General features: G+C 37.1%; 1 protein-coding gene across 2 annotated transcripts in view; it reads right to left on the bottom strand.

Moving 5' to 3' along the window:
- The window catches only part of LOC102269536 (UDP-glucuronosyltransferase 3A1), a 37,253-nt gene that overhangs the window by 3,225 nt on the left and 19,168 nt on the right, over window positions 1-14,860 (bottom strand). For both annotated transcript variants that reach the window (XM_005911356.3, XM_005911357.3), the window contains 3 exons: window positions 12,185-12,299; window positions 7,322-7,853; window positions 1,872-2,103 (listed from right to left, as the gene is read on the bottom strand). In XM_005911356.3, the coding sequence (XP_005911418.1) occupies window positions 1,872-2,103; window positions 7,322-7,853; window positions 12,185-12,299 (879 nt within the window). The remainder of the gene's footprint in view (window positions 1-1,871; window positions 2,104-7,321; window positions 7,854-12,184; window positions 12,300-14,860) is intronic.

Below are 14,860 nucleotides of genomic sequence, written 5' to 3'. Positions count from 1 at the left end.
CCTTTTCTATTGTTTTCTTCTATTTCTTCGCACTGATCCCTGAGGAAGGCTTTCTTATCTCTCCTTGTTTTTCTTTGGAACTCTGCATTCAGTTGGATATAGTTTTCCTTTTCTCCTTTGCCTTTCAGCTATTTGTAGTCCTCCTCACACAACCATTTTACCTTTTTGCATTTCTTTTTCTTGGGGATGCTTTTGATCACTAACTCCTGTACAATGTCACTAACCTCCATCCATAGTTCTTCAGGCATTCTATTAGACCTAGTCCCTTTAATCTATTTGTCACTTCCACTGTATAATTGTAAGGGATTTGATTTAGGATATACCTGAATGGCCTGGTGGTTTTCCCTACTTTCTTCAATTTAAGACTGAATTTGGCAATAAGGAGTTTCTGATCTGAGCCACAGTCAGGTCCCAGTCTTGTTTTTGCTGACTGTATAGATCTTCTCCATCTTCGGCTGCAAAGAATATAATCAATCTGATTTCAGTATTGACTATCTGGTGATGTCCATGTGTAGAGTTGTCTCTTGTGTTGCTGGAAGAGGGTGTTTGCTATGACCAGTGCATTCTCTTAAAAAATTCTGTTATCCTTTGCCCTGCTGCATTTTGTATTTCAAGGCCAAACTTGCCTGTTACTCCAGGTATCTCTTGACTTCCTACTTTTGCATTCCAATCCCCTAAGATGAAAAGAACATCTTTGTTTGGTGTTAGTTTTAGAAATTCTTGTAGGTTATCATAGAACTGTTCAACTTTAGCTTCTTTGGCATTAGTGGTTGGGGCATAGACTTGTATTACTGTGATACTGAATGGTTTGTATTAGAAACAAACTGAGATCATTCTGTCATTTTTGAGCCTGTACCCTTATTGACAGAAAACTAAAACAAGTGTTAGTGAAGAGTTCATTTCAAACTCTGCCTCTCAATAGGGATGTGAATCAGAATCCACTTGGTTCCTTTGGAAGGGGGACTTCTTTTCCCTACCCCATGCCTTCTTAATTCAATGTTCAGAACTCTCTATCTTAAATTCCCCAATATGTTTTTGAACCACAATTTTGGCTATGACCCTCTGATTCAGTCAGTGTGACCGTGAGGAGTATCCAAAAAACAGTAAAGAGACAAAGAAAACCTTTTTGGATGTAATGAGCTCTCTACTACCAAAGGATTTGATGAACCAAATCACCAGCTATGAGATTACTCAGTTTGGCATGAGTAAATTATAGCACACCCTCAGACACCACCAGCATCAACTTTGTAAAGGTATGAGTTGCTCACACCTGTGGTACTGAGGAAGAATGTATCAATATGTGTGGATATATGTTTGTATAATGGCACGTGGCTGAAAAGGAGAATGGGGTGGCAGAGGGTAGTTCAATAGCATCACCAAGTCAATGGACATGAATTTGAGAAAACTCTGGGAGATAGTGGAGGACAGAGGAACCTGGCATGCTACAGTCTTCGGGATTGCAAACAGTTGGACATGACGTAGCAATTGAGCAACAACAAAAAACGTGGCTGAACAAGGGTTCAAGAGACCATGGGAGACAGTGACAATATGCCCCCTTATATGAGTTCTCAGACAAACTGTTGACAAATCATCTTGGATTGTGTTTGAGCAACCCTCTTTAGTGCCAGATAAGGTATGGTCAAAATAAACTGAAAGTGATACCACTTCCGGCTGCAGGTATCAGAAATGGAGAAGAGGAAATGCTGTTTGGGGCATTTTGGAAGTATAGCTTGATTTCTCAGCAACTCCAGTTTGGCTGTTCCATTCCTTGGAATACTTATGTGAACAGGACTGCCTAACTAGATGTCAGAGCCCTAATGAACCCCAAAGATAACATAAGGACGAGAGAAGTAGACTTGGAAAGTCCTTACCCAAGAGGTCATTCTGAGGAAGCCAGTCCATGATTTTTACGTTTGCTGCCAATTTGACATCTCTGGGCCAATGAGAAGGCTTACATTTCCAAATCACCCCTTGAGGGAGACGAGCAAAGGCAGCATTCATCTCCTTGAGAATCTCCTGGGACTGATATCTGCTCACGATGGAGCCCAAGGCCACAAGGACAAAACCAGAGTCTCCAAATTTGGCAATGAAATTCTCAAGTTCCTGGAGAGAGGTAGGAAAGGAAAGGAGGTGAATAATGTTGTCAGGGAAAGCCTAGACAGCCAAAAGATGAAAATCATCTATTTACTGAACATACTCTCCTGTTAACAGTTAGAGTTCACTGCCTTGAAACTGTTCTCATAGCCTCTAAGACAGCTCAGTGCCCTCTGCACCAGGCTCAGATCCTCTGGATAGATGGCCTTGAAGAAATTTTTATGAAACCTTGGGACACATTTTCCCATATAAACACTTTAAATACTCACTCACAAATGGATGTGAAGAGAGCTTTAGGTAACCAGCCACCATAATGGTGCACATTGCACATGAGGTACTTAAGACTGCAGCACCCATGTCTCAACCCAGAGCTTTCATGTATCACAATGTTTTATGGAAGAGGAAAGTTGAAGTGGTGGGAATCTCTTTCTTCATTGAAAACATGACCCCAGTACCAGAGTCATCCTCAACCCTCATTCTAGATCCAGGCAGATATGGTCATTCAGGAGTATTCAAATGTCAGATCAGAGGAGCTAGAGCCTGGGGGAGTGCGGTCTGCCGTCCTGGCCCATTAGGGCCTGGTGGGCCTTCTGGGGACTGAGGTAGACATGCTGGGAGAATATTCTGCTGTGTGTCTTCTTCATATTCTTTTTAGAAACCTGTATAGCTTCTTTGTTGAGGTATGTGTTAAGGTTTGTGGACCATTTTTTAATTGATTTTTTTGTGTGTTGTTGAGTTCTAAGTATTCTTTGTATATTCTTAACATCAGTCTTTACCAGGCAGGTTTTCGGCAAATATTTCTTTCCAATCTGTGGTTTCTCTCCTGATTCTCTTGACAAGGTCTTTCTCAGGACAGATAATTTTAATTTCAATTTAACATACTTATTAACTCTTTTAATGTACTTATTAACTCTTTCTTTCATAGAATATATCCTAGGTTTTATGTCTAAAAAGTAATCACCAGACTCTATTTCATTTAGATGTTTTCCTATGTTATCTTCTAGGCATTTTATACTTTTCCATTTTATATTTAAGTATATTACCCATTTTTTAGTTAATCTTTGTTGAGAAGGTAAGGTCTGGGTTTAGATTCAATTTTTTTGCAAGTAAATGTCCAGTTGCTCCAGCACTGATTGTTGAAAAGTATCTTTTCTCCATGGTATTGCCTTTAATCCACTGTCAAACATCAGTTGACTAAATTCATGTGCATCTTATTTGTCTATTCTTTTTCTAAAACCACACTGTCTTGATTACTGTCCTTCACAGTAAGTGGTAAAGTTGAGTAATGTCAGTTCTTCCATCTTCAATATTGCATTAGCTCTTCGAGCTTTTTGCCTCTCCATACAAATTTGAGGATCGGTTTGTCAATATTCACAAAATAACTTACTGAGATTTTGATTGGGATTTACAATGAATCTTTAGATCAAACTGAAGAGAACTGACATCTTGACAATACTGAGTCTTCCTATCCATTAACATGGAATATCTCTCCATTTATTTAGTTCTTTGATTTTTTTCATCTGAGTTTTGTATGTCTTCTCATATAAATTTTATATATATTTTATTAGATTTATTTTTAAGTATTTCATTTTGCAGAATGCTAATATAGGTGGTGCAGTGGTAAAGAATCTGCCTGATGATACAAGAGATGCAAGTTCGATCCCTGGGTCAAGAATATTCCCTAGAGAAGGAAAATGATTATTCTTGCCTGAATAATCCCATGGACAGAAAGGCCTGGTGGGCTACAGTTCATGGGGTTTCAAAGAGTTGGACATAACTGAGTATGCATGCAACATATAATATTATGTTTTAAATTTCACATTCCCCCTGTTCATTGCTGGTATATAGGAAAGGTACATTAAACGTATATTCTGTGACATTGCTATAATTACTAATTAGTTCCAAGAGTTTTTTCTTGACTTTTTTTGATTTTTACATGGACCATCCTGTTATCTGTGAATAAAAACAGTTTCATAATATATATGATTTTTGTTCCTTTTTTTTTTTTTTGGTCTTACTGCTTTAACCAGGATTTTCACTAGAAGTTAAAAAGAACTGGTTGTGGCCAGTCAGCCAGCATTAGCTCCAGGATCCCCTGGGGTTCTGCAGTCAGTGGCATCATGACCCAACCTTGCCAACCAGCAGCTTGCCAACTGCCCCACAAAGCAAGGCCTGGCAACCAACTGGACCAGGGTCAAGTCAACACCTACCAGACCATCCACAGTAGTCAACCTGCCACAACAGAAGAATCCATGCAGCCCACACAAGGGACAGTCCTAGAAAATATAGCTCTGGTAAGCAGGGAGAGGGGTGTACACTGCTGTGACATATGAGATTATTCCTACAAAAGATCCCTTCCCTAAGGTCAGGAAAAGTAACCAACCTAACAAGTACATAGAAATGAAAATAGCAAATTAGGCAAAATGAAGTTTCAGAGGAATATGATCCAAGCAAGTTTTCATAAATAAGATAAACTACCAGAAGAGTTAAGTGAAGTAAATATAAGCAATCTACCAAAATAAAGAAAAGAATTCAAGATGATGATCATAGAGATGATCATAGAATTCAGGAGAAGAATGGATAAACAAACTGAGAAGTTAGAAGTTTTTAACAAAAAGTTAGAAAATATGAAGAAGTACCAAATAGAGGTGAAAAATACACTAACTGAAGTGAAAAATGCACTAGAAGGAACTGACAGAGTAGATGATACAGAGGGATGGATCAGTGAACTGGAAGACAGGGTAATGGAAATCACTGAAGCTGAACAGGAAAGAAAACAGAATCAAAAGAAGTGAAGACAGTTTGAGAGACCTTGGGGACAATATCAAACATACTAATACTTTATAGTGGTCTAGAAGGAAAAGAGAGAGAGAAAGGGGCAGAGAACATTTATGAGGACATAATAGCTGAAAACTTCCCTAACCTGGGAAATGAAATAGACACCCATGTACAGGAATCACAGAGAGTCCCAAAAAGGATTAACTCAAAGAGGACGATACCAATGCGCACTGTAATTAAAATGGCAAAAGTTAAGGAGAGAACAATAAATGCATCAAGGGAAAAGCAGCAAGTTAGGTACAAAGGAACTCCCATAACGGTATCAGCTGATTCGTCAGCAGAAACTCTGCAAGCCTGAAGGGAGTAGCACAACATATTTAAAGTGATGAAAGGGAAAATCTACAAACAAGAATACTTTCATTTAGATTTGATGGAGAAATCAAAAGTTTTACAGACAAGCAAAAAGCTAAGAGAGTTCAGCACCACCAACCCAGCTTTACAAGAAATGTTAACGGGGCCTCTCAAAACAGAAAGGAACAGGCCACAATTAGGAACATGTAAATTACAAAAGGAAAAACACATTGGTGAAAGCAAATATACAGTAAAGGTAGTAAATCAGCCACATGCAAAGCTAGTATGAATACTAAAGGACAAAAGTAGTAAAATCATCTATTTCCACAACAAGCAGTTAAGATGTACATAAAACCAAAAAAGAAGTAAAATATATTGCAAGAAAGCAGTTATGAGGGGAGAGGGAGTAAAAAATCAGACTTGATAAAATGCATTTGAAATTAAGACTAGCAACTTAAAATAATCACATAATGGATTGCTATATACAAACCTCATGGTAATCACAAATCAAAAAAAATCTATAATAGATACACACACAAAGAGTAAGAAATTTACACATAACACTAAAGATAATCATCAAATTATAATGGAAGAGAACAAAAAAAGAAGAAAGGAACAAAAACAACCCTAAAACAATTAACAAAATAGCAATAAGTACATACCTATCAATAATTACTTTAAATGTAAGTGAATGAAATACTCCAAACAAAAGACATAGAGTGGCTGAATGGATACAAAAACAAGACCTATATATATTCTTCTTATAAGAGACTCACTTCAGATCTAAAACCACACACAGACTGAAAATGAGGGAATGGAAAAAGGTATTTCATGCAAATGGAAATCAAAAGAAAACCAGGGTAGCAATATTTACATCAGACAAAATAGACTTTAAAACAAAAACTATAATAAGAGAAAAAGAAGGACATCACATAATGATTGCGGGATTAATCCAAGAAGAAGATACAACAATTATAAATATATATGCACCCAACATGATGTTGTTTGGTTGTTTAGTCACTAAGTTGTGTACGACTGTTTACAATCCCATGGACTGTAGCCTGCCAGGATCCTCTGTCCATGGGATTTCCCAGACAAGAATACTGGAGTGGGTTGCCATTTCCTTCTCCACAGGGGATCTTCCACCTAAATACATAAAGCATATATTAACCAACATATGTTGAAAATGTGGGAAAGTTGCAACACTTACACACTATTGTCAGGAATGTCACTATGTAAAATAATACAGAGAATCATCAAAAAATTAAAAATAGAACTAATAAAATAATCCAACAATCCTAGTTTTGTGTATATACATAAATGAATGGGAATTATGATCTGAAAGAGATATCTATATTCCCATGTTCACTGAAGCACTATACACAATAGCCAAGATGTGGAAACAACCTAAATGTCCATCAAAAGATGAATGGTTAAAGCAAATGTAGAATAAACATCCTCTGTATAAACAGCCTCTTCTCCTTCTGCCTTCAACCTGCCTTTAGTCCATGGGGTCACAAAGAGTTGGGCGTGACTTGGTGACTGAACAACAACAGTTTAAACATACAGTTAGTTTGTATTATTTAGCTTTGTAAACAAGGAAAATTTTCAATATGTGAAAACATGAATGAATCTTGAGGTTCATTTCATGCTAAATGAAATGTCAGTCACAGAAGGGCAAATACTGCAGGATTTCACTTATATAAAGTATCTAAAATAGCCAAATTCATAGAATCAAAAAGTGGAAGCTGGTTTCCAGGGACTGGAGGAAGGAGAAATGGGTAGCTACTTTTCAATGGAGGCAGGGTTTCAGTGAAGCAGAAAGAAGAGGATCTAGAAATCTGCTATATAGCATGACACCTATAGTCAATAATAATGTATTGCACTGTTAAATACTTGTTAAGAGGGTAAATCTCATATTAAGTGTCTTAACAACAGAAGAATAAAATACAAAATAGAAAAATTAAATTAAAAGTTATATACTAGGGGTTTTGCCTATCTCACTCTACTTAAATTCCAGGATCCCAGTGGCAGGAGCAGACACCAACTCTACACTGAAGACCTCTGCATGAAATCCACACTCTCAGGTTTTACTTACCTGTGGTACTGGTTTAATAGGTTTGACCATTAAGCCTCCAACATTCACAGTGTTTGGAAACAGAGGCCGAGCAAATTCAAAGGCAAAGTCAGAACTGACAAACCACAGCTCTGCTTTCTTTAGAAGATGAGATAAAACTGGCCTAGAACCTTCCTGGAAATGTTCTTTGATGGTGTTGTCAAAGGTAGAGTGTATTTTCCACTGCTCCACAGAGAAAACAAGTGACATCAGAAAATTCTTCACTCTACCCCAGAAGTCCATATGGTCAGTTAGGAAAGACTGAAATACTGGAACATAAGACAAGGGGCTTGGCAGGCCAAAGTCCAGTCTGCTAACTAATGTGGAAAGAATGGACACAAACAGCTTCCCGAGTTTCTCAGCAATTAGAAATGAACAGAAGTCAAAGGCATCAACAACTATCAGGTCGAAGTTCTCATTCTTTAAGGAATCCATGATATCACGTCTCCTTAGCAAATAACTGCATCGAGTCCCAAGTATTTCCATTAAATTTACAAAGTGTTCAGATTTTTTTCTGTAAGAAAAAAAATTAATAACAAATACTCACTGGAGGTCTTAATTTCACAATATTTAGGATAATCTTCAGCTCAAAGAAAATATCCAGTTAAGAAAGACCATATCTGACAGCCTACTTTTACCCACCAATTTTATTACTGTCCAAGAAATATCCTCTACTCTACCACTCTGGTCCAGGTGTTTCTACTTCCTAAAATATACTCACTTCTTCCCCTCTCCTTTCTTTGACCAATCCAAATTCACCCACCATCATGCCAATTCAAGGTCCTTCTGCTTTGGGAGCCATCTCTGTAGCAAATCTCGTGGTTCCGTGTCTATTTGATATATTCTGTGATGTTCTGTTTTATTTTCATCTGTATACTGACTTATGAGCAACTGTCTTATTTCCCAGCCAAGCTGTGGAAGTAACTTCATGACAGAGTCCATCAATACTGATGATGATTTTGCTTTTTTTTAAAACCATCTTATATATCCTGCATCTGATAGCTTGTAGCGACTGATCTGATCTGATACTAATATTAGAATCCAAATTCTAAACTGAACATGAGATTTATATCTTTCTTTTTTTTTTAATTTTATTTTATTTTTTAACTTTACAATATTGTATTGGTTTTGCCATATATCAAAATGAATCTGCCACAGGTATACATGTGTTCCCCATCCTGAACCCTCCTCCCTCCTCCCTCCCCATACCATCCCTCTGGGTCGTCCCAGTGCACCAGCCCCAAGCATCCAGTATCGTGCATCGAACCTGGACTGGTGACTTGTTTCATATATGATATTATACATGTTTCAATGCCATTCTCCCAAATCATCCCACCCTCTCCCTCTCCCACAGAGTCCAAAAGACTGTGCTATACATCAGTGTCTCTTTGGCTGTCTCGTATACAGGGTTATTGTTACCATCTTTCTAAATTCCATATATATGCGTTAGTATACTGTATTGGTGTTTTTCTTTCTGGATTACTTCACTCTGTATAATAGGCTCCAGTTTCATCCACCTCATTAGAACTGATTCAAATGTATTCCTTTTAATGGCTGAGTAATACTCCATTGTGTATATGTACCACAGCTTTCTTATCCATTCATCTGCTGATGGACATCTAGGTTGCTTCCATGTCCTAGCTATTATAAACAGTGCTTCGATGAACATTGGGGTACACGTGTCTCTTTCAATTCTGGTTTCCTCAGTGTGTATGCCCAGCAGTGGAATTTCTGGGTCATAAAGCAGTTCTATTTACAGTTTTTTAAGGAATATCCACCCTGTTCTCCATAGTGGCTGTACTAGTTTGCATTCCCACCAACAGTGTAAGAGGGTTCCCTTTTCTCCACACCCTCTCCAGCATTTATTGCTTGTAGACTTTTGGATTGCAGCCATTCTGACTGGTGTGAAATGGATACATAGAAAACCCTAAAGACTCCACCAGAAAATTACTAGAGCTAATCAATGAATATAGTAAAATTGCAGGATATAAAATCAACACACAGAAATCCCTTGCATTTCCATACACTAATAATGAGAAAATAGAAAGAGAAATTAAGGAAACAATTCCATTCACCATTGCAACGAAAAGAATAAAATACTTAGGAATATATCTACCTAAAGAAACTAAAGACCTATATATAGAAAACTATAAAACACTGGTGAAAGAAATCAAAGAGGACACTAATAGATGGAGAAATATACCATGTTTGTGGATTGGAAGAATCAATATAGTGAAAATGAGTATACTACCCAAAGCAATTTATAGATTCAATGCAATCCCTATCAAGCTACCAATGGTATTCTTCACAGAGCTAGAACAAATAATTTCACAATTTGTATGGAAATACAAAAAACCTCGAATAGCCAAAGCTATCTTGAGAAAGAAGAATGGAACTGGAGGAATCAACCTGCCTGACTTCAGGCTCTACTATAAAGCCACAGTCATCAAGACAGTATGGTACTGGCACAAAGACAGAAATATAGATCAATGGAACAAAACTGAAAGGCCAGAGATAAACCCATGCACCTATGGACACCTTATCTTTGACAAAGGAGGCAAGAATATACAATGGATTAAAGACAATCTCTTTAACAAGTGGTGCTGGGAAAACTGGTCAACCACTTGTAAAAGAATGAAACTAGAACACTTTCTAATACCATACACAAAAATAAACTCAAAATGGACTAAAGATCTAAACATAAGACCAGAAACTATAAAACTCCTAGAGGAGAACATAGGCAAAACACTCTCTGACATACATCACAGCAGGATCCTCTATGACCCACCTCCCAGAATATTGGAAATAAAAGCAAAAATAAACAAATGGGACCTAATAAAAATTAAAAGCCTCTGCACAACAAAGGAAATTATAAGCAAGGTGAAAAGACAACCTTCAGAATGGGAGAAAATAATAGCAAATGAAGCAACTGACAAACAACTAATCTAAAAATATACAAGCAACTCCTACAGCTCAACTCCAGAAAAATAAATGACCCAATCAAAAAATGGGCCAAAGAACTAAATAGACATTTCTCCAAAGAAGACATACAGATGGCTAACAAACACATGAAAAGATGCTCAACATCACTCATTATCAGAGAAATGCAAATCAAAACCACTATGAGATTTATATCTTTCTAATGTAAAGTTAAATGATTTAGAACAAACATAAATGAAACTTTGTTTGAAACTTGTTAACAGCCTTTCCACTTTATGCTCACCGGGGTATTTATAGAAGTTAATGCTCAATTTTTACTGACACCGTATTAAGACCCATTTATTACCCTATTCCAGGAACTATTCTCCATCAATGTTTTTCCATCACTGCCTGCAAAGAAAATGATTCTTTTTGTATAGCCCAGGGAGAAATAGACAAGAATGTTTGTGACCAGAGATCACAGGTACAGGTATTTTGAAGACCTGTGGGCCTCCTAGTATAGCAAAGGACTGAAAGAATCAATGGCTCAGCAAACCCATAACCTGTACAACACTACACCATGTCAGCCCACTTAAAGAAGGCCAATAAGGTTGATAATTCATTAGCAATATTCAGATCTCTACCTGCTCTTTAGAATCAACGTTGAGGGACGGTGATTAGCTGAAATTATCCTCTATTATATTTTTTAAAGATTCTACATAAAGAATGATTGCCAAATATCAGGGTAAATTCAAAATAGGAAGTACAAAGTCCTCAAAAGTAGAACATTAATCCTATCTGAAATTAAGTTGATTCATTGAAAAAGATTACAAGACGACACTGTGTGGTGTCCCCATGAACTATAGCCCACCAGGCTCCTCTTTCCATGGAATTCTCCAGGCAAGAAAACTGGAGAGGGTAGCCATTCTCTTCTCCAGAGGATCTTCCTGACCCAGGGATTGAAAAGTCTCCTGCATTGCAGGCAGATTCTTTACAGTCTGAGCCATCAGGGAAGCCTTGTGCTCCATATATTCCACCATATTTAACATGTGTGTGTGTGTAGAACCAGTCTTCAAAGAAATCAAGTTGCAAGAGAAGAAACAAGACATAGACTTAAAAAACATAGGCCTAACAACACAAAGTTTCAAATGAGTACTTTAGATCAGATGTCTTAAAGTGGAGAGAATTTGATCTTCTAGTTTTAGAGAGTAAGAAAGTTTTAAGAAAAAGATTTGAACACAACTTTGATAGTGAGTAGAATTTTTAAAGAAAGAAGGGGGGTGGGTTAAGCCACTGAAATTAGCCAACTGAGGCATGGATATTGTCTTTCCTCTTATATGTCAAAGATAAAGAACTTTCTATACATCCCAGGTGATGACAAAAACTCTCAGACTCATCTCTCACTGTGCTTCATCAAAGTATTTGAGGTATTTTTAATGTATTTAAAAGAGCAACATTTCAAGGTATGAAAAAAAAATCAATATTCATGATGAGTGTTTTTCCATTCTTGAATTTATATAAGGAGAATGGAGAAAAAATAAGTATAAAATGGTGGGTAGGGTTTGTTTACCAACAATGATAAATTAGGTTGTCTATCCCTCCTTCTGTGTTGGGGAGAGTATACACAAAGTTTTGTAAGTGATGTATCACCAACAAGATCCAGGAGCAACAATCCCTCACAACTATCTGCCACAACTAAAAGCAGAAATTCATGTTTTTCATGGGAAAAGGACAATATACAGACTAGATAGTATGAAAATCATCTGCTTCATCCATCCACCCATCACCCCATATCATTCTTCCTTCTCTCCATCCATTTATCCATCAACTCATCTACTGCTCTTAAACTTATTCCCAGTATCCATGTATCCATCCATTTATTTGTATCACTGAAATACTAGGTCTTTCATTGAGAGAATAAATTACCTGTTGTGCAAAGCTTCTGTCACAAACAAATCCAGATGTTTCCTTATTTCATTTTCAAGATCTCCAGGTGAATGCCAACTGATAACCTGGAATGAGTGTTCCTCCTTTTCTAAATCTAAGAAAACACCAACAGGGAAATATTTAATATGTCACATAACTCAGACCAAAATTAGCATGATATCATAGTGTACTTATTGCAATAATTTTATATATATTTAGATGTTTGCTTTTTGAATTTGTTCTTGCCCTCTCATTCCTTTAATCATATGACAATACTTATTAAGAACTTTACAAATATTCAGTCACTTTTATTCAATTTAAACTGCTAGAGTTCCATTCAAAGCCTTTGATTAAAGGTATTCCTCATTTAACAGGTGAGAAGACAAAGATGAATGGGGTGTCAAACAGTCAAGGATACACACATGGTAAGTGGTATACTTTGTATTTAAGTTATATATAAATGCATATATAATATACATATATTTGTGCACACATATATGCTATGAAAAAAAATTAGGTCAACACACAGTGGGGAGGATTCTGGGAAGATGATAGAGTAGGAAGCACCAAAAATTTGTCTCTCCATCTAAACAACAAACGCACTGACAGAATCTTCTAAAATAATTATTTTGAAACTCATAGTCCATGGAGGGCTTGCAACTTCCAGGGTGAAAAGATCAATAAAATTGACAAATATTTAGCTAGAAATACTAAGAAAAAAAGAGAGAGAGCGAATACTCAAATTACTAAAATCCAAATTGAAAATGGTGTCATTGCCAGTTATACAGAAATTAGTATTATAAGAAATATGTGAAAAACTGTACACCAACAAATTGGATAATCTAGATGAAATTTTAAAATTCTTAGAGACATAAAACCAATTAATAGTAAATCATAAAGAAATAGAAAATTTGAATAGATTTATAAGTCATAAGGAAATTAAATCAGCAGTCAAAATCTCTCAATAAAATCAAGCCCTGGATCCAATAGTAGCACTAGTAAATCCTACCAAACATTTAAAGAAGAAATGCTTCTTCTCAAAATGCTACTCCTTCTCAAATTGTTCCAAAGAGTTGAACAGATGGAAACACTTTCAAACTCATTTTATGAAGCCAGCATTTCCCTGATACCAAAGCCAGACAGTTCAGTACAGTTCAGTCATGCACTCGTGTCCAGCTCTTTGCAACCCTATGGACTGCAGCACACCAGGCTTCCCTGTCCATCACCAACTCCTGGAGCTTGCTCAAATTCACATCCATCGAGTTGGTGATGTCATCCAACCATCTCATCCTCTATCATCCCCTTCTCATCCTGCCTTCAATCTTTCCCAACATCAGGATCTTTTCTAAGGAGTCAGTTCTTCACCTCAGGTGGCCAAAGTATTGGAGTTTTGGCTTCAGCATCAGTCCTTCCAATGAATATTCAAAACTGATTTCTTTTACGATTGACTGGTTTGATCTCCTTACAGTCCAAGGGGTTCTCAAGAGTCTTCTCCAACACCACAGTTCGAAAGCATAAATTCTTCGGCATTCATCTTTCTTTATACTCCAATTATCACATCCATACATGACTACTGGCAAAACCATAGCCTTGACCAGACGGACCTTTGTTGGCAATGTAATGCCTCTGCTTTTTAATATGCTGTAGAGGTTAGTCATAGCTTTTCTTCCAAGGAGCAAATATCTTTTAATTTCATGGCTGCAGTCACCATCTGCCGTGATTTTGGGGCCCAAGGAAATAAAATCTATCTCTGTTTCCATTGTTTCCCCTTCTGTTTGCCGTGAAGTGATGGGATCGGATGCCATGATCTTTGTTTTTTGAATGCTGAGTTTTAAGCCAGCTTTTTCATTCTTCTCTTTCACCTATATCAAGAGGCTTTTTAGTTCCTCTTTGCTTTCTGCTAAGTGTGGCATCATCTGCATATCTGAGGTTATTGATGTTTCTCCTGGCAATCTTGATTCCAGCTTGTGCTTGTGCTTGTGCTTCATCCACATGACATTTCACATGATGTACTCTGCATATAAGTTAAACAAGCAGGGTGACAATATGCCAGCCTTGATGTACTCCTTTCCCAATCTGGGAAAGCCAGACAAGCACACTACGAAAAAAGGAAACCTATAGACTAATGTCCTTTATAAACATTGATACAAAAGCCCTCAAAAAAAAGCAGCAAATAAAATTCAACAGAATATGAAGAGGATTATACACAATGGTTTATTCCTCGAAGGCAAAGATACCTCAGTAAACAAAACCAATTGATAAAAGATACCAGATTAACAGAATGAAGGACAAAAATCACATGACCAATTCAACTGATGCAGAAAAAGTATTTGATAAAATTCAAAATCCATTCATAATTTAAAAAAAAAAAAAAACACTCAACAAACTAGGAATAGAAGGAAAACTTCCTCAACTCTTGAGAGTCCCTTGGACTGCAAAGAGATCCAACCAGTCCATCCTAAAGGAGATCAGTCCTGGGTGTTCATTGGAAGAACTGATGTTGAAGCTGAAACTCCAATACTTTGGCCACCTGATGTGAAGGGCTGACTCATTTGAAAAGACCCTGATGCTTGGAAAGATTGGGGGCAGGAGGAGAAGGGGATGACAGAGGATGAGATGGCTGGATGGCATCACTGACTCGATGGACATGAGTTTGGGTGGACTCTGGGAGTTGGT

This window comes from Bos mutus, chromosome 20 (assembly GCF_027580195.1).
Source record: "Bos mutus isolate GX-2022 chromosome 20, NWIPB_WYAK_1.1, whole genome shotgun sequence".
In the NCBI taxonomy this organism is placed as follows: domain Eukaryota; kingdom Metazoa; phylum Chordata; class Mammalia; order Artiodactyla; family Bovidae; genus Bos; species Bos mutus.
The sequence above is the reverse complement of the archived record's forward strand: the minus strand, read 5'-3'. Positions and strand labels throughout refer to the sequence as shown.